The sequence below is a fragment of the Amphiura filiformis genome, chromosome 6, assembly GCF_039555335.1.
Source record: "Amphiura filiformis chromosome 6, Afil_fr2py, whole genome shotgun sequence".
In the NCBI taxonomy this organism is placed as follows: domain Eukaryota; kingdom Metazoa; phylum Echinodermata; class Ophiuroidea; order Amphilepidida; family Amphiuridae; genus Amphiura; species Amphiura filiformis.
Genome location: NC_092633.1, coordinates 17,814,301 through 17,834,703, shown reverse-complemented (window position 1 = coordinate 17,834,703; position 20,403 = coordinate 17,814,301). Strand labels below are relative to the sequence as shown.

The window sequence follows — 20,403 nt, the reverse complement described above, 5'->3', positions numbered from 1 at the left end:
ATAAATTCAATTTAAAAGATTTACAATGATTTACATTTTGAAAATGTGATACAGACAAGCAAATGAGTTGGCTGTTGGGAAAATAGACTTTAAAATAAATATATATTTGCTACAATTTGTTTAAGCAGCACTACAAAGCTCCTGAAATAAAAAAAAAGATTCAATTATAATATCAACTTGAATAATGGTCAACCCATGGTCTAGCCATAGGCTTGATTGCACTAAATATAACTATCGATGCTTTGCATTATGAACTTCTAGAAAGAAAACTATTCAATATTTACTAAAAAAAATAAGAAAATGCTCATGATACTTGCACTTGATTTGAAGACTTACGTAGGTTCTTCATTTTTCTTAGGACATCTATACCCTGCTGGACATGCTGTACAGTAGGACTGGTTTGTCAGTGAATAGTATCCAGATGAACACTCCAGCTTTGTATCTTGAGTTGTGATGGGACACATGCTGTATAATGAGGATGGATAAGACAAGATGTAATGAAGACATGATCCATAGTCATTGCATGAGGACACCTGTTTTGTGTTTCATACTGGAAATGATGGTATCCATAAAACAAATATAACATAACAATTAACAACATTTACAATCTAAAATATGCTTAATGAACAAAATGAATAGTCAGATGTGGGTAAAATTAAGTTCATCCTAGAAATATTGTTATATATAAAACTAGATTAGCAATCTTTTTAATTATAAAACTAAGTCATTTCTGGTCTGATCCAAAGAAATTTGTATAAAGTAACAAACGCAACTGGAGAAGCTGGTTAGAGTTTTATTTAAGAACCATGGTCTTAAATTGTGCTTCTAAATGATGCAAGGACATATGTTATCTTAATAAATCACACATCAATACATCCCTTAACATCCTGTGAAATCAAAACTATATTTATTCCCACTTACAATCCAGCTGGACATGACGAGCAGGCACTCTGTTGACCTGCAGAGTATGTTCCTGACTCACACGCTATCTGTAGATCTTGATCTGTATATGGACACTCATAGCCTGCTGGACAACTCAAACAAGATGTACTCTGTGCTGTGCTGTATTCTCCTGATGTGCAGCTCCGGATGTCCAGTCCGTCAGCACGTGGACATTCTTCACCTGCAGCACATGGGGTACATGATGTTGCATTGGTGGCAGAATATGATCCTGGCTCACATGGAATCTCATTATCATTGCTGGAAGAAAATCAAGAAGTGAAATAGATGCAGTCTTATATTTGTAAAAGGTGAATGCTAAACAGGTAAATGTTATGAATCTTAAACTATAATCTGATCTACTAAGATACTTAGTAGATCTTTAAGATACAAGTAATATTTTTGGTTTTGTCACACATAATTTGAATCATTATCATTCCAATGTGGTTATGATAATTAGTTTCACAACAATGCTGTGATAATGACCCTGGAATTAGACAAGCCCTGTTGCATTCACCATAAATATTTTACTCTCTATAGTAAGTTTTTTCTTCCTGAAGTTCTTGATATCAAATATATAATAATGCACCTATCATGTGTACACACCAATTTGCTGCCTTTGTGCACACATACACGTTTTCAATCATTCATTCAAACAATCCCTGAAAATATGTCATATTTCAGTTGTCTAGATAACAGATAGCAAATCAGAATATGAACTTTAACCATGACATAAATTATGTTCTTACGTTGTATCTGGACAGAAGTAACCAGTTGTGCATGGCGTACACTGAGTTGCTTTCCCAGTAGCATAGTAACCAGGATAACATGCCACCTTGCCTGCAACAGTGCCATCTGAACATGCGAAGCCTGGGGGACAGTCTATACATGCTGTAGCTCCAGCTCCACTGTATTGACCTGAAATAGTTACAAAACAAATTTTTTTTAAAATAATTTCTAAATTATATTCATTTTATATATGCAATAGTAAGAAATGAAGTAATATGTTAAGTTTTGCATGTTACAAAATTCTAAAATGTTCAACATTTTTTGCATTTGTAAGATTTACCCGATTTTGAGTTGCAACTTAAATTCTCACACTTAATAGTAAGCTGAAATATTGTATTTAAAACAAGCAACTTGGAATACATATATTGCCGGCATTTCACAGAACAAGCCGAGAAACATCCACATCCTGTTTCAAATCATTGACCTATGACCTTTGCCTCTTACCTGAATCACACGTTGTTGGAGCTTGTGTAGTATCTGAACACATTGAGCCTTCTGGACACTGTTGACACATCTGATTTTGTGGGTCATCGTTGTACCATCCCAAATTGCAGGCCACAGGAGCCACATTGGTCACATTACACTGATGTCCTGGATTAATTACAAGATGGCAAATGTTAATAGCATTGGGTATAATTGAAGAAAGATAAAAAGACTAAAATGTGTCTGACGTCATCTGTCCATCAAACTCGAGCATGCATTGTTTACAATTGTATCATGATGATGAGTTGCTGAACGTGGCGGTAAAACCGGTCACCTTATTGTTAATTTTGCACCTTCAAACATATACAAGCCATCTCAAAACTTTCTTTCCCGAAGGCACCTTGTCAACAATGCCTAGAAAAGTTGCTACGTAAATTTTCACCATTTTCTGCTATTCATTTTCTCCGATCGGCACCAGATATTAAATGGACCTTCCTTTTACGCGCTAATTAACCAATCAAGGATCATAGGGAATTTGATTGACAGTGACATTAGACACATTTTGGTCTTTTTATCTCTGTCTTCAATTGTAGATAACTTGCAAATGTGAATTGCTGATTTGGTGATACATACAAGTTAACAGTTAATCAGAATCTTACTTTAGTGTTAACCAAGTATACACTCTGCATAAGAAACACAAATACTTAACTTATCTGATATACAGTGTAGAACTTACAATTATTGGTTGACAATGAATTAAGCTCTTCTTCATTAAGGTTTGGATGAACTTCGCTTCAAACAGTTTTATGCAGATTATGTGATTAACCAGGAGTTCCAATTAACCATGGTGGTATTATTTTGTTATAATATTTATTATAATGTCAATATGACTTACCAGCTGGGCATGGTGTACAAGCACTGGACCTTGCCAATGAATAATATCCTGCAGTGCAATTCTGTAATAAAAAGGAAACGATCAACATTTTTTATATCAATTTAACATCATCGGTGTGTCATCGTCATCATCATCATCATCATTACCTCCTAATCACCATCTCCTCCATGTCATCCTGCTTTTCTTCACATAAACATCTCTACCAATCAAGAATGAATCTATTACACTTTGATCCAAACACTTTCTAAATAGTTCAGTGGTGAGAGCACTGGTACATGACCCCAGAAGTCCCTAATTCAAATCCTGATCATGGTTGATATTTTTATACTTTGCCAACTTGCACAAAATAATGACATGCAATCAATTTACCTGTACTGTTGTCGATGTACATTGTGCACCTGGAGGACATTCTTCACAGTAAATGGCTCCAGCCATAGAGTAGTACCCATCTTGACAAGCAGTAGGAGAATCAGCTTCTATAGGACAATAGTACCCTGCTGTACACTCGTTACAATGCACATCTGTAAAAAGATAATGCCATTTGCAATAGTCACTCAAGAAATACAAATTTAACATTGGCCTGTTAACTTTCAAAAATTACTTCATGAAGTAGTAACACACTTCTCCCTGATATATTCAAATCAGATTCTATGATGTTAAATAGTTGCTGCAAAAAAACATTAAAATTATGATTTTCGATCAAAAGTGACTTTCAAATTGCTGGTAGAATTCTATTTTTTATTAGACTCACCTCCAGATACACTATAGTAACCTCCTTGACATTGCGTAGCAGATGAATTGGTGCATTCATATCCAACAGGACAGGTTGTACAATCAACAGCACTACCAATGGAATATGTATCTGAAAAAGTGAAACAAGTTAGACGATGTAAGTTAAACTACTCAGTTTTGAGATAAAATGGGTGTTGGCGATGTACTATATACATGTAGTTACTTAAACATTTTGCTTGAATGAAATAAACAAACAAATTATCCAGTTCATGTTCATTTGGAGTAACCTGTATTATGTTCTCAATTTTGGACAATGGTTGAGGTCCAATATTCTTAAAACCTTTTCCCAAAGCTCCAAGATGATATCAAGAATACATACCTGGTGGGCAGTCTTCAACAGTTGATGTTGTTGGGCATCTCTTCCCAGCAGGGCATGCAGAACACACACCCCCACCTAACAAAGCATACTCTCCACCAGCACAATCACTAGGATCTAATGTCGGATCTGTACATGCTTTCCCTGCCGGACATGGTAAACAGTCTGTATTTAAGGCATTACTGATTTCATTGTAGGCACATCGGGTGCAATTATCAGAGCCAGCTGATGCTATGTATCCCTCTGTGCATGCGACAGGATCCTGTGTAGGATCAGGACACATGGAACCTTCTGGACAGATGGTACACACAGATGCCATCTCATTGCTGTATGGATAAAATGGCACAAATATTAATTTCAAACATTACATTGTACTATAGAAAAAATATTAAATTTGTGTACATCGTGGAACATTCAACTACGCTTGTTACTCCGCGACTAATCATGCTAACTACACGCGCGTACAACGCTACTCTACACGTCCATATTAGCGAGGCTATCTGCGTACAACTGCTTACTACGCACAGCCACGCAAAGAGTATATTCCACGATGTACACGAATTTGATAATTTTTCTATAGCTTTGCTCATCATGTCACCGAGGTCAGAACTCAGAACTCAAAACAGAGGTGTTAATATAACAAAAACAATGAATATATGTTAGGATTGGAAGAAAACTTTTGATATAAAGTTATATAGACAATCAAATTTGATGAGTTGTTTAAGTTAAGCATGCTATAATTAACCTATGGGGCATAACCAGGGCAAAATGCAGCACATCCCAGATGCAAAATATTTTCAGGTAAAAATGGGATGAAAAATAGGCTTATGTCCCATACATGCTAGATAAGCACCTGATTATATAATCATATTGTGTCATCTTCTGGTGGAATAACTTAAATAAGCAAGGTAAGTTGCTTTAATAGCGGACAGTGCTTCTTTACTCGTTTTATCTTCATGGTAAAAAACATCTGTGAAATTCCAAAACCATTTTTTAACAACCAAACCTGGACAAATATTAGCACTGCTTTACTTTTTTTCTGTTGGACAATGTTCAGTTTAACAAGAGGGCAACACAGAAATGTTACACTTACCTATAGTATCCTGTATCACATGATGAACAAGTGCCATCTCCTTGTGCACTATAATAACCTGCTGAACATGGCTCAGATGCATTCCTATCAGGACATTGAAACCCAGCTTCACATAAGGAACAGTCTGTCTGTCCCGTCCCTGCAGAATAATAGCCTTCTTCACAGTAGATTGGGTCTTGGTATATAGACGGACACTTGTGTCCTGCAGGACATAAGGAGCATTCAGAGCTTCCATTGCTTGCAAATTGACCTGGACTACATTCCACAGGATCTGTAGTACCTTCTATTGGACAAGAGTAACCACCAGGACATTCCTCACAGAATTCTGATGCAGGAGTAGAGCTGTATGTACCTAGATCACAACTCTGAAAATTGAATTGAATTAAATTTGTATAATTTTGTATACTCCATGCGCAGTTTGGTGTTCACCTATAGTTCAGTAGTAAGTAACAGGCAAGAGAATGATCATTCATGAAAAAATCTGAAGTGTTTGAAAAAACCCTGAAAAAGTGTGTGAAATTGGGCTAAAAAGGCCAAAAATTGGCTGAAATTACAAGAAAGTGCAGAACTTTGGACAACAAAAAAGCCTGAATTAAGGTTTAAACCTGAACATTTTCATGCCTGAAGTAAAGAATGATTGATCAGAGATTATTTGATGATTTCCTAAGCATTCAGCAGGGGTCTGATGGGAAACATCACAAATTGTGGTCTTCTGGCCTTTTTGAGAAAAAATTAATTGTAACTGTTGAATCTCATAATGGGAAATGCAGAGATTGGTAACACTTTCACACTTTCAATGGTTTAAATTGAAAAATGGAGTTCAGCAACTTTCCTGAAAGTTTCCAGCCCAAACAAATTAATGTTTAATCTCTGTCATATACATACCAAACATGCTGAATCTGAGATGCTTCCAGGCTGGTCATTATAGGTCCCTGTTTCACACGGAACTCTAGCATTACTGCCACCTTCACAACTGTATCAAAATACAGAGGAAACAGTTAATATACTTGGTAAAATTTCCAGAATCACTCAAATATTGCCGCAGTACATTGTAATATGATTGATTCAAATTAACCCTAGAACTCCCTGTTGGCGCTTTGGTCGGGACGTGTCCTATGTGCTGCCTGACCCCCAGGGGATGGGGGCGCTTGACTTTGGAAATGACAGGAATGTGTGAACTAGTTCTAAACTAGTGAGAGAATTGACACCAAAAAAGGGGGTCATTTGGTGAGAAGACCAAAAGAAAGGGGTCTTTACATGAGACTGGGGAAGTCATCAAAATGTGAAATTTTGATGAAATTTTTTGAATTTTAGAGGGTCATTTTGAGAGAGATTATCAGAAATTTCTTTTAAAAAAGGGTCTTTTGGTGACAGTAAATTAAAACAAAAAAGGGGGTCACAGTGAGAAGGATATAGAAAAATGGAGGTCAATGTGGCTGCACATCTTCCATCACCAATTTTTAGTGAGGCCCCATGGCCTAGACCCATCTGAAGGTGGAGGCACCAGTCAGCCAGTCTGTCATCATATTCAGCCTGTAGTATAGGGTGCACAACTTATAAGTTCCCCCTATATATTTTTTTTAATAAATCGAAAACTATTTGACGAAATGCAAACCTGTAAACTGATATGGGTAGCCTTATTTGTTTTACACATGTGGACCAAATTTTAGCATCACACGTCATTGGGATCAGTCACAATGGTTCATTATGTAAAAAAAGGAGACTGTTTTAAACAGTGTTAAAAGTTGCATCTGAGTCCATAGGACTCAATTCTCAAACAATACAGTAGGCCAGGGATATTCATGTGTTTGTAAAAGAAAACTGAATCTTTGGTATTTTTCTTCTTCTTCTTGAAAAGCAAAGCAGGTGTTTTATTCTTTTCTTTTTAATGATAAATGTCTGAGATGGAAGGGATATGTACTGCAGTGAGAATAGACCACATCGCCAGTAGTTCATCATATGTGAAAAGTCACATTTTAATAATGCCGCGTTTGCCCGAATTTCTTTGCGGTAGAGCAATAGGTTTGCTGGATGAAAATGTACCGGTGAAAGAAATTGCTCGTCGTATGGGAGTTGCGCCTAATGCAATTCGAAAAGTGAGAACCTTATCAATGAAAAGACAACACTGCAAGAGCTAACCCGAGCAATCCAACATGTATGGAACAACATGGACCAGCAACGGGTCCGGAATTTAATAAACAGCATGCGGCGACATTGCAATGCACTTGTCAACAGTGCAGGAGGACACATCCCCTACTAAACATCTAGACTTTAAGTTTCATTTCCATTACAAACACATGGACAGGCCTAACATACTGTATTGTTTGACAATTGACTCCTATGGACTCAGGTGCAACTTTTAAAACTCCCTCTTTTTTACATAATGAACCATTGTGGCCAAACGCAATGATGTGTGACACTACAAATTGGCCCAGATTTGTAAAACAAATAAGGTTACTCATAACGTTTTACAATTTTACATTTCGTTAAATAATTTTCGATTTATTTTAAAAAGCATTAGGGGGAACTTATAAGTTGTGCACTGTATATTTGGGAGCATTCATTCAAAAGAGTTAGGGATAAAGATAAGGTAGGTGAAAAACCTGCCATTTGTTTTGATGTATTTTTTAAACAGTAAAAAAACAGTGCTTGCTAAGCTTTTTTCCAAATAAAAGTCAACAATCAATATTAAAAAAAAAAATTCTTTCTAAACGTATCATTACTATCATTATCTTCAGGCAGTAAGAAATTGGTTTTAATTTGTAGTAGGGAAAAAGTTTGCCTTCTAAAGAAAATGGAAGCAGTATAAAATGTACACATTGTCTTGTTTTTCTAACAAAATCAGTAAATGCACAGTGCACTAATTTAGTGTTATTGCATTTTTGGCCACAGTCTTCAAACAAACTTCTTTTTTGGAGGAGTGGCCTTAAAATAAATGTTTCCCAGTCTATCATTTAATTTACATGCAAAATTCCTTTATAAAAACATACATGCACCCCTTGCAAATAAACAATAAGGCCAAATAAAAAATAAAACATGTTTCTCGTCCCCCGCTTCCTTTTTAGAAGCCGCTTCAAATTTATTTTTATTTTTTTTAATTTGGTTATAACTTTTGAAAAAGATGTCTTGGAAGTTAAGATGTTTTCTATAGCCTTGCTAAGAAACACTTCTGGATGGTTCTGTGATCACTAGAGGGGGTGTACCAGAAAAATAAAATAAAAAGGTCCTCTTTTTTCAGGCATTATTCTATACGCTAATTCGGGTGTTTATATGGGTATTTACACCTATTTTTCAATAAAAAATAGAAAATAAAAAGCCCCTCTTCCTCCTTTTTTTAAACCCAGTCGAAAAACATGTTTTTATTTTTACTCTGCCTAATTGAAAGGAAAGAAAAAAAGGATTTGGTGCAAATATTTCAATACTTTGGGCACAATTTCAATATTTTGGGTACAATGTCAATATTTTGGACACATTTTCAGAAAATCTTTGTATCGTCTCCAGAAAAATTCAGGTGCTGTTGAAAACATTGTTATCCTTTATGCAACAAGACCAACATCATTAAATGCCCTTGAAACATTACTATCATATCATGCTTAAGTCATTTCAACAAGCAGCAAAATGTCCTCAATATTTACCTAGTATGCTTGCAAATAGATGTGAGCCCATGTGCTAAATAAACCCCGTATTTGTTGACTTAGTCAAGCGACAACTTAGACACCGCTTTTGTTCCGGTTTCTCTCTAGACCCCTGATTAAATATCTTGATTAGAGTGCCATTATGGCTTTGCAAATAGTTTATATTACACGGGATCAATATGGGCAAGTGACAGCAATGGCGGAGTATAGTCTATGCTCATGTAATTATAGATTTTTGATATCAATATCTACTATTTCTTAACAGTTCTAATATGCAGGACAAAGTCTTGCATAAGAAATCAATGACCAAGTTTATGTTAATCCTGATGGGAATTTAGGAACAATTTCAAGTCATGTGAAAAAGTAGAATAAAACTAAATGTCATGTACATGTGTTTTTAAACACAAGTACGTGTGTTTATTTCAGAAAAGTGTTTATTTCAGAAAAATAAGATCAAATTTAATTTTACACCATATATAACAGAGGAACTATAAGAGCGCATAAAAAACAGAGAAATACAGAGGCCAAAAGACACTTTGTTAACTTTCATAGTGGTTCCATTTTTATGGCCTGCATAGGTGGCAAGGAAAGGTCTTGTAATTGAACTTAGGAACTTTCTTTATTGTTGATACGGTGTCATGGAAACAGGCATCATAGTTACCAAGATGTCCAGCTTTAATACACTGGCCAAGACTATGTACACATATGTACTGAATGCAATTCTGGCCACAATTCCATAGCAACTACATGTAATGTGGTATCTTGCAAGGGTTCAAACAAATTGTTTTGGTCTATCAATTGAGAAAATTTGTTAAAAGAAAATATTAAAATCTCATTCATTCAACATTTATTTACACATTTTTAATTGCCATATTTACAAAAAATTAGAAACATAATGGTAGTTTGTAATTTAACAATTTTTATAAATTACAGTTTGGCCATCATGGAACATAACAAAAACCAATTTAACCATTAAAAGAACACATTTTTTCTTATTACTTTTTATTATTCTGTAATTTTTTTATGGTTGAATCTTAATTGAATTAGAGAAACATAATGACAAATTAAATATTGCACATCTTGGAGCTTTAGGTGGTAGAAACAAAGGAAGAGGAAGATGTCATTAGATAGGAACACTTTTTTGGTGAAGCCATTTCTGCACCCTGCCATCAACATAATAAAATATAAAACAGCAATTGCAGTTTGACTTTGTTTGGGTTTCGTTGAGTTGAGATATCGCTCATGTGTTATATACAGTAAGAATATTGTTCGTTTTCTGACCGAGCTTTAAAAATAAAACTGAACAAGTTCAATTTTCTATTCAACAATATAAAATACAGCATCTACCATTCTGTGCTGGACCTACTCATTTGACCCGCCAAATGCACTGTACAGGCAGTGAACCTCGTGTTGCATTATGTCACGTAAACATGGTTCAAACAGCATCCCCAGGAATGCAGGCTAAATATGTATGTTGTGAACTTGACATTCACTGGGATACCAGTAAAGGGTACATAGATTATATCATTAAAAGGACATTTATATTTGTTTTAAACATTAACTTAATTGCATTAATCTACTTGTAACCTTTTTTGGGACACCCAGTACAAGTGATTAATATTCTCCAGGCATGTCTTGTCTTGCCTACTTTTTATTATCTGATCATTATTTTGATTTTATGTGTTGTTAAAACAATTTCATTCAAGAAGATATTTGAAACGGTCTATAACTGGTAGCCTTATGCACTAAAGTTCAATTCAGTTGATTGCAAATTTTTATGCTAACATCCATGAAGAACTAAAAAGTCAAAACCAACAAAATACATATTGATAGGTATAGATCTTTCATCTTGAGCATTCATGAGAATTTTACAAATACTTTACAAAACAAGCATTATAAGTGAACATTTGAAGTTTGTCATGATCATATCAGTAATCAGTTCAAAAATATAAGAAGTAGCAAACAAAATTAATATTAAAACTTCTGGAAAGAAAACTTTCCTCAAATAGATCATCAGTTGCATACAACAAACTTCCTTCCAACCTTTGTAATTTGTAACCTAAGAGTAATATGTTTTAGCTCCTCACCGGGGATTTGGACTCAACTTTGGAAGTGAAGGGATGTGCAGGCACCAGTTTGAAACCAGGGTCTTTTGGTGAGAGATTTGACACCAAAAGAGTGGGTCATTGGGTGAGAAGGCTTCCCCAAAAGGGAGATTTTCTATTAGACTGGAGAAAATTTTAACAAAAAATAAATGGGGTCTCAGTTACATGAGACTGGGAAAACTTTTGGGTAAAAATTTTTAATTTGACAAATCTTTGATACACAATATTTTGACACAATCATACAAATTTTTGGAAAAAAGGAGTCTTTTAAGTGACATCCCTGTCACCTATTTTAGTGAGTAGCCCCCACCCAAATCCCAGGGGGCTCTCATACCCATGGACATGCTGCCTCATTTTCCTTATAAACAATTTACCAGTAATATAATATCATTCCATAAGATCCATGGGACTGTGAAAACTTTTGGGTACAAATTTTTAAAGGTTAACAAATTTTTGATACAAAATTTTCAGTCATCCAAATTTAAAATTTTTGGAAAAATTTGAAAAAAATATGAAATTTTGGTGAAAGATTATCAGAAATTTGTTCACAATTCTTGAAAAAGGGATCTTTTGGTGACATCCTCACTCCCCATCATACATTTTAGTGAGTAACCTTACTCCTCCTCAAAGGTTCTCATACTCATGGATATGATCCTTCCTTTTCCTTATCATTTTCCCAGTACAATATTAGAAATATGCCTAAAAAAGTTACAGGTCAGCTGGGCCTTCATGCAAAAACAGCTGTTTTTTGACAAGTTATTAGAAAAAGAAAAACCTAGTGGTATAACAACATCCTGTTTGTGGTTTTAGAAAAGGACATGAATATTAAAATGCAATATTTGACACCACAAAAAAACACCAATAGCAAATAGATAAAAAAGCTCAAAAGCAACAGCCAATGGCCTGTGGACCAGCCCTATTTCGAACCCTGTCCCAGAGATATACTCAACAGGCAGCCCAGCGGGGTAATATTGGAAACTATCATCAGTTTCTGCACCTGAATCAATGTCGTTTGAAAATTTTCCTTAATTGCTTTTAAATTAAGCAAGATGACACGGCCTGGACTCGGGGCAAAAAGGGGGTGCGTGAGCACACATGATTGGTCAGGGGGTCTTCCAGCCCATACATGGCATGGGAAGGTTGCTGGTTGTCAGCTCTGTTGTGGGTGGGACCAGTGGCACCATGTCACCCTTTCCCTGTCAATAGTATGCATAGTATATACATCACCAGAGTAGCACTACTACATAAATAGCCATAAACCTTTTACATAAACATCTCAAAATTTGGGAACTAACCTCCCTTAAATAATGGCCATTATTCAAAACATATGACACACTCTTTCCCAGTGCAATATGCAACATAATTAATCAATTAAATTAATCAATCAAAAATAAAAGAAATAAATTGATAAACAAAAAAATCAGAGGATGTTAACACTTACTAATATCCCGGTTGACATTGTATACACACTGTAGCATTACTATCCCAGTATGTTCCTGCTACACAACTTGCAACACAATCTGCTTCACAATCACATGCTCCTGGAAAGAAGAACATTTATCACAAGACAGAGAGCATGAGTACATGTACATGTATGGAATGTTTTGGTAGAAGATACAAATTATCTTTTTACAATATGATTGCTAAAGGAGCCCCTGTCTTTTGAAACATCAGTGCTGTACCATTTTTTGGCTTCTACCTTTAAAAGCATGTAAACAAACATTGCCACCAATAGAACAAGAAGATTTGTCCCTTCATTTTGCATATACCACTTTGTCCAATTTTTTTCTAATGTATAAAATAGATCCTAAATTACTTGTTATTGCCTGGAAAAATAAAATACTGCACTCCTCTTTAAAAAAAAAATTTTTTTACAGCACTTCTCTGGGTCCAACCTTGAATAACAAGTAATTTTTTTCTCAATATTTATAAAAAATGAACTTTTTTTGGAGGGGGTGCATTTTTTTTGGTGGAAAATCGAAACCTGTGCATTTTTGGTTTGAAAATTCGAAGCTATAGTTCTCGTCGAGCAACAATATTAATGCCTATTGCTTTATCCTTTTTTGTAAGCCATTTCTAATCTAACTCATTAAATATAGGAATGATATTCGATACAAAATATTTTACAAATACTTAAATCCTGTTTTAGTAACCAGAACATATTTTGCCAGGGGCATAGCCAGGTGGGCACCACAGAAAACTTTCATTTCAGGGATAAAATGGGGATAGCAAAGCGTATACTTTTACTTGTCCTTAAAATGAATAAAAACAAGACAAAAAATGACAAATTGGGACAAAAATGTGCATATTGATTTTGAGACATTGGCAAAGAAAGTGTTAAAATACTTTGGGACAAAAATGTGGCTTTGCTGTCACTATTTATTTACCGTACTTATTTTGCTGTCACTTGACGAGAGCATATACTTCCATCAATAACACCTTGTTAAAACAAGGTGCCTCAGAAGCGTAGTTTATATGCATTGTATATGCATGATATGTGCTTTACGAGTCGTTAATTCCACTGCTATATGCATAGTATGTGTAGTGATCGAGTTCCTCCTTGTCAACATCGAGGAAATATCCTCTCGTCAAAGGTTTACATTTCAGCAATTTTATTATGTGACACAATCAAGGGAAATGAGACAGATGTTGCTAATATTGATTTTGAGACATTGGCAAAGAAAGTGTTAAAATACTTTTTGTTTTATATTGTTTTCAGCGACTGATATAAAATTGACGTAACTTCGCTAAGAAGAGTACATCATATCAACATGGGGTTTTCAGTAACTTCTGAAACTAAGCTCTGAAATGTCCTCTTAGAAACATATAAATCATGTACAACTCATTTTCGATCAGGGTCGACATCATTGAGTCATTCCCCTTGATCATGTCACATAATGATATTAATAATGCTCACTGTCCAAGATTTAATTATTTACACATAACACACTTTACATGCTTCAAACTTGGGGCATTTCGTGATCCACAGCCTCATCCTCCCACTTTTCTCAAAAAAAGTTGAGATTTTTATACCACTGGAAACCTCAGGCTACATGTACCAAAAATTTCTTGCACATTAATTCGTTTAGCAAAATATTGTCAAATTTGAATTTTGTTCTGGTATACCAGAACGAAATAACAACAGTGGCCTATGGAGCCATGTCTATGTATACATTGTATGTAATCATGCGTACTCATAAGTTACGCTTACGCAAAAACTTAAATTTTGGGAATAAGCTGTTTTCGTGAATATCTACTGAAAAATGTCATAAAAACAGGATGCTAGGATCACGAAATACTCCTTTAAAAAAATTATAAACATGTTTCACGTCCCCTCCCGCTTCCTTTTTTGAGGTTTCTTCAATTTTATTTTTATTTTTTGAAATTCAGTTATAACTTTTCAAAAAATATGTCTAGGAAGTAGAGATGCTTTCTATAGCCTTGTTAATATACACTGCAAGATTCTCATCTGTGTGACGCCGATGTCACCAGAATGTCACTCCATCGGAAACTACACCTCGGTTTTCCATATCGCCGGTCCGAAATAGCCGGGTAGCCAGCCTCCTAGGTTTCTACAGAGTGACTTTGGCGCGGGTGACTTCGCAGGAGAGTCACACTGGTATGACTACGCCGACTGGGCCTGGGTGCTCAGTACCGGCGTTTTGGGTTGCCGGTTTTGCTTTTATTGCCATATTTTTATATTCTCTTGATTTATTCAAATAATATTCTTTATTTCTTGCTTTTTTTTAGGGGATTATGGAGGGGAAATTGCAAACTGGACTTTAAAAATAAGGGAAATATTAGATGAATAAAATCCATGTGTTAGTAAAAGAAATAAACATGATCAGTAAACAAAGTATAATTCAATAAACTAATATGATGAATAAAATACATTTTTGTTAGGCCCTAATTGGTGGTTATTTGAATAACTAAATAAATAAAAAATTAAGAAATAAATAAAGAGGAAGAAACCAATAAACGAAGAATGGAAGAAACAAAGAAACACTTCGAAAGAAAACAACTTGAGAACAACTGCAAATAAAGAAGTTAAAAGTAGGAATATTATAAGAAGCATTATAGGCCTATTGATGAATTAAAATATTAAATGTGTAAAATAAATAAAAAATTATAACAATAATAATTTATAACAAGCATTAATATTTGTGTGATAAAAAATAAGACACAATTTCAAACAAACACTGCAATAGGCCTATATTGATGTGACACCGATTTATAGGCATAATTTGATAACGTAAAAAAATCAACATGAAAAACGAATCAAACTAATAGGCCTATATAAAAACACCATTTTGAAAAACGGAAAAAGAAAATAGCACAAGCCAAAGTTTTGCATAAACTTACGGCAGTAAAAGTATAAATTTGCAGTAGACCTTTCAGGAAAATGACAAGAAGTAAAACAAAATGCATGCTAGGCCTATAAATCAATTTTAAATATAACAGAAAAATTCTTGCTTCAAAATAAGTAAAGTTTTGGCAAATCAAAATGTATAAATTGAAAATGCTAGGCCTATAATAATAGGCATACTTTGCGAACTTCGGCTGAAAATTAATATCTCTTTTAAAACACAATTCGTTTTAAATTAAAAAAAAAGGTTCAATAGGCCTGTATAACGTTATCATGCAAAATATGAAAAAATAAACCTAATTCGATAGCAAAACATGTCATCTAACCACTGAAGTAAACAAAGCAATGATAAGTTTTGTAGGAAAACAAGCAAACAAATAAACAAAATAAAAACGTTTGAAATGAAACAAACAAATAAACCAAGAACAAGAACTGCAAATAAAACACACACAGTTGATGAGATTATTAAACAGGCAGCACGAAAAGAATTAAAATATTATAAAAGAGAGCAATAAATAAATGAAACAAAATGAATCGGAAGTGTAGTTGAAATATAAATGATAAAGAACGCAAAAGCACGATAAAAACAAAACAAAAACAAAGACGGCAGTAGAACCACAGACCAACTGTACAGCATGCATCAATCAATTAATTATAAAACCAACACATTCCATTCATGAGCGTATACAAGCAGGAAACAAGCATGATACGCGTATTTGTCATCATCAGCGCGTATTTGGTAGATATACTGCTGCGTCCCCAGAGTGTTGAACTCATAACAGGGTTCGGTCAACGACCTTCGCAGCGTAGTCACCTTGAAGTTCGCCGACTGGGCACCGAGCAGGCGACTCATGGGGCACTGGCTACGGAAGTCACTTTGATGTGACTACAAGATGTGGACCACTGTCGGAATCTAGTCGGTGGTGTACATCATGAGTCGCCGATGCGGCATCGAGCAGGTAACACATCGGAGGCTAGCAGTTGCAGTCACTACGTGATGACACTGCTGCATAGTACCATACTGCCTTGTTTCCGATGTAGTCACTCTCCTGTAGTGACTCTGTCGGCCACCATAGGGTAGGTTATTCTGGAGTGACGGTGGTAGTGACTTCAGAGTTCCAGTGCGATGTAGTCAGTCACTCTGTCGCCAGGAATTTTGCAGTGTACAAGAAACACTTTTATAAGGTTCTGTGATAGTTAGAGGGGACCTATCTCTCAGAACAACAAATAAAAAGAGGCCTGCCTCCTCCTTTCTCCAGGCATTATTGTATGTAATATACGCTAAAACAATACAAAAACAGCTCTAATTATGGGTATTTACACAGATTTTGTGATAAAAAATAAAAAGTCCCCTCTTCCTCCCTTTTTCAAAAAACCGGACGTGAAACATGTTTTTTATTTTACTTGGCCTTAAATGTCTTTACTTTAGTACAGAGATAAATTTGAGTTTTGACTTACCTTCAACTTCATAATTGCACCAAGACCAACAAAGTAACAAGAATATTAATATCCGTAAAAAACTATTTATGTTTGATTTATATATTCCAGTAGAAAATTCCATGCTGAATTTATTTCTAGTTGTTCGTGAGTTATGTGTACGCTTCATGTCGTCGGCTCTTTCCTATGTATTGTTGTGTAATGCTAAATACAAGCGAAGCATTTTATAAGCTTCTCTAGTTCGTACGGTTTCAGCGACTTCTAAACATTCTAAGAGTTGTGAAAATCAAATTACACGTATATTTCCTTTATTTAGTACATATTCGCATTATTCCATCTTCGATCATCCATAAGAATCGTATAAAAATAAGTTAAATTAATAATTTTGATGGTAACTTTTCGTCGTTCTCAGACTCTCAGTACTAAAATCAATGCACCTGTTCTAAATTGTGTTTCTAGAAGTTAACTGTCCCAGGGAAAAATATATCCCTAGAACAGTATCAACAACGGTTAAAAAGATTAAATATCCATGCATTACTTGTTTTACAACTGTATTGATTGATTTTGAAGTTAATATGAGAAAATGTTGAATTTCAACATATTTTTGTGATGTCTCCTTCGAATAACTTTAGTCATTTTCATTACAATTTAAAACGCTTAATTGACTAAGTTGATTGACGTGCCAGGCACGTTATTGATTGGTGGATTCTTTTTGTTAAGCTAGGGATGCTACAAGTAGCGTCATCGTTTCTATGACTGCATGTACACTATCTGGCCGATTCATGTTTTCCGGGTTTTTCTGAACGATGATAGAAGGTGAAGTCCATGGTTGCTCGAGATACCTCAGCTTGAAGTTGAAACTTATTGAGAACAGTAGCATGAAACTCTTCCAGAACGTTGTAATAAGGCTTATGATGTTTTGATGTCAATAAATAAAAACTAAACAAAATTTCCAAATAGTGGGAAACAAATATAAATAAATAAATAATTTGTTATTTCCACTCAAAAATGAAAAAAAAAATTTAAAAAAAAAAAAATTAAATTAAATTAAATTTAAAAAAAGAAAAAGAACATTACTTATATAAAACATAATGCCTACATTATTTTCATTACACACGTATCAAAGAGATGACCCAAGAATAAAGTTTGTAAAATAAAGTTAGCTCTTTTAATACCGCTCCACACTTTCTGATGAAATCCCACGGATGTGGGATGAAATATCAAGTAAGTCAAACATTTTGTTGAGAGAACTTGTTTAAAATCTTTGTTTATCAAAGTTAGCTCTTGTTTCGCTCAAAATATTACATTTAGGGCCTATTATATACGGTAGCAATTTGCCAATATTGTTCTGGTGTCCTTTTGGAGGCAGGAACAAACCTTCCATGGCACTCTAACAGATAATAGGTTACGAGTGATCATTGATTTTAGATAAAGTAATGACGTATTTGTAACTTTATTGACTATTATGTTTTGACAGGTAAAAATAAACATTTATCATGTGTGTTTCAAAATGATGATCTTCCTTGACACGGTAGTAAATTCGCCGAGGGTAAATTCTGATACATCTTAATTTTTTCTCCTAATATGATTTATTCAACTTTTCTACAAGACAAAAATAGACGGGAAAAAAATTATACCCGCTTGCACACTCACTCACTCACTCACTCACTCAAAAAAAAAAAAGAAAGAAAGAAAGAAAGAAAGAAAAAGAAAGAAAGAAAAAGAAAGAAAGAAAGAAAGAAAGAAAGAAAGAAAGAAAGAAAGAAAAAGAAAGAAAGAAAGAAAGAAAAAAGAAAGAAAAAGAAAGAAAGAAAGAAAGAAAGAAAGAAAGAAAAAGAAAGAAAGAAAGAAAGAAAGAAAGAAGAAAAGATATCAAACAATCCAGGGCATTTCATGTGTGTGGAAAGAAAAATTATTTCTGTTCAGTAATTTAGTTTTTGAATTCAACTTTTTCTTTTCAAAAAAGCATTAAAATTGTATCGTGTTCAGAGATATGCCAGTCAAAGTATTTATATAAAAACAAATGATGGGAGCCTTTCCTACAATAAAACGAAGAGAATAGTTTCGGGATCTCAAAAAAGTTGAGATTTTTATATCACTGGAAACCTCTGGCTACATAATGTTTATGTACAAAATATTTCTTGCAGATTAATTCGTTTAGCAAAGATATCGTGAAATTTGAATTTCGTTCTGGTGCACCAGAACGAAATTACAACGCATTGTCTATGGAGCAGTGTAATACACATAATCATGCATAACTCGCGAACGCAAAATCAGAAGCAACTGAAATTTTGGGAACAGGTTTTTTCGTGGATATCTAATGAAAAATGACATAAATAGAGGATGCTAGGATCACAAAATACTCCTTTAAAGGCTAGTCCAGTGATCCCCGCGCAGGTGTAAAAATAAATAAAATTGTTTATAAATTGTTAAAAGTGAAGGATATATACGTCATTCAAATTGTCATTTGGTATTTTTGAAATAAAACATTTGGCCAAAAAACGAAGAAAACAGCATTATTGATAGACTATGCCATAGTCAAATTTTAATAAATAAAAATATATTATTATTAATCACGATGAACGCATCTTGTTGGACTCAAAATTTATACTGATGTTTAGGGGCTGAGCTGTGCAATAATTATGAGGTCCACCCCGGGGGAATTTCCGAACAGCTCGCCAAAATCGCTTGCCCCCCCTCTCGGCCCGCCAAAAATCGCTTGCCCCCCTTCTTGGCCCGCCAAAATTCTTTGCCCCCCCCTTGAAGATGCCACATTTTTGGGATCCCAAATTCCAAACCTTAAATGGTGTAGATGTATGTTGCGAGCGCAGCGAGCAGGAAAATTTGCATATTTAAGCGTTTTCGTATCGTTTTCCTAAGCCTTTTTAGAACGTTTTATTAAAAAGGTGCCCCATGAATGTGTGCCAAAAATCGCTTGCCCCCCCTCTCGGCTTGCCAAAAATTGCTTGCCCCCCACCTTTCGGCTCGCCAAAATTTCTTGCCCCCCCCAATTTTACCCTTCCCCAGGGCTCATAATTATTGCACAGCCCCTTATTAAAATTAACAGTAAAATGGTCATAAAGAGTTTATATAATTAGTGACAGTAAAAGTAAAGTATGCCTACGATATTGAATGCAACATAATCTTGTGTAAAAGGAATGGGGGGTGGGGCTGGCTGACCCTATTTATTGAATGGCCGAGCGGATTTGCCACAATTTTTGGAGCAGCGCCACCCCCCCTTTTAGGGAAAAATATAAAAGTAGCGAAGACTGGTTTCTAAAAGCGCAGATTAATGCGAACAGAAATACTGCCACCATCTGGGTAAGTTGGTACACCGAGGTATCCGTCAAAGGAATCCTGGTCAGGCTTAAAAACACAACAACAATGAATATTATTAATTTGTTAACAAGTTTTATTAAAGTTCTTACTCTACAAAATGCATCTTACTCTACTACATGAATAACAGTTTATGTCACAAATGGCTTACCATACCTGGCTAAAAGGAATGATTTGATTTTACAATGCCCAGCTGTTTAATTAAACAATTAGCAACAGTGTGTTTTATCTGCTGTGTTATGACGCAAATGGCTTACCATACTTTATGTTGTTTTGA

General features: G+C 34.8%; 1 protein-coding gene across 1 annotated transcript in view; it reads right to left on the bottom strand.

Moving 5' to 3' along the window:
- Nucleotides 1-17,168, bottom strand: part of LOC140154381 (uncharacterized) — a 171,013-nt gene extending 153,845 nt beyond the window's left edge. The window contains exons 1-12 of the mRNA XM_072176948.1: nucleotides 16,812-17,168; nucleotides 12,429-12,528; nucleotides 6,133-6,220; nucleotides 5,248-5,612; nucleotides 4,158-4,480; nucleotides 3,798-3,908; nucleotides 3,416-3,567; nucleotides 3,047-3,107; nucleotides 2,173-2,319; nucleotides 1,689-1,857; nucleotides 922-1,200; nucleotides 337-465 (exon numbers count right to left, since the gene is read on the bottom strand). Of these exons, the coding sequence (XP_072033049.1) occupies nucleotides 337-465; nucleotides 922-1,200; nucleotides 1,689-1,857; nucleotides 2,173-2,319; nucleotides 3,047-3,107; nucleotides 3,416-3,567; nucleotides 3,798-3,908; nucleotides 4,158-4,480; nucleotides 5,248-5,612; nucleotides 6,133-6,220; nucleotides 12,429-12,528; nucleotides 16,812-16,959 (2,072 nt within the window). The 5' untranslated portion in view covers nucleotides 16,960-17,168. The remainder of the gene's footprint in view (nucleotides 1-336; nucleotides 466-921; nucleotides 1,201-1,688; nucleotides 1,858-2,172; nucleotides 2,320-3,046; nucleotides 3,108-3,415; nucleotides 3,568-3,797; nucleotides 3,909-4,157; nucleotides 4,481-5,247; nucleotides 5,613-6,132; nucleotides 6,221-12,428; nucleotides 12,529-16,811) is intronic.
- Nucleotides 17,169-20,403: the final 3,235 nt, after the last annotated feature.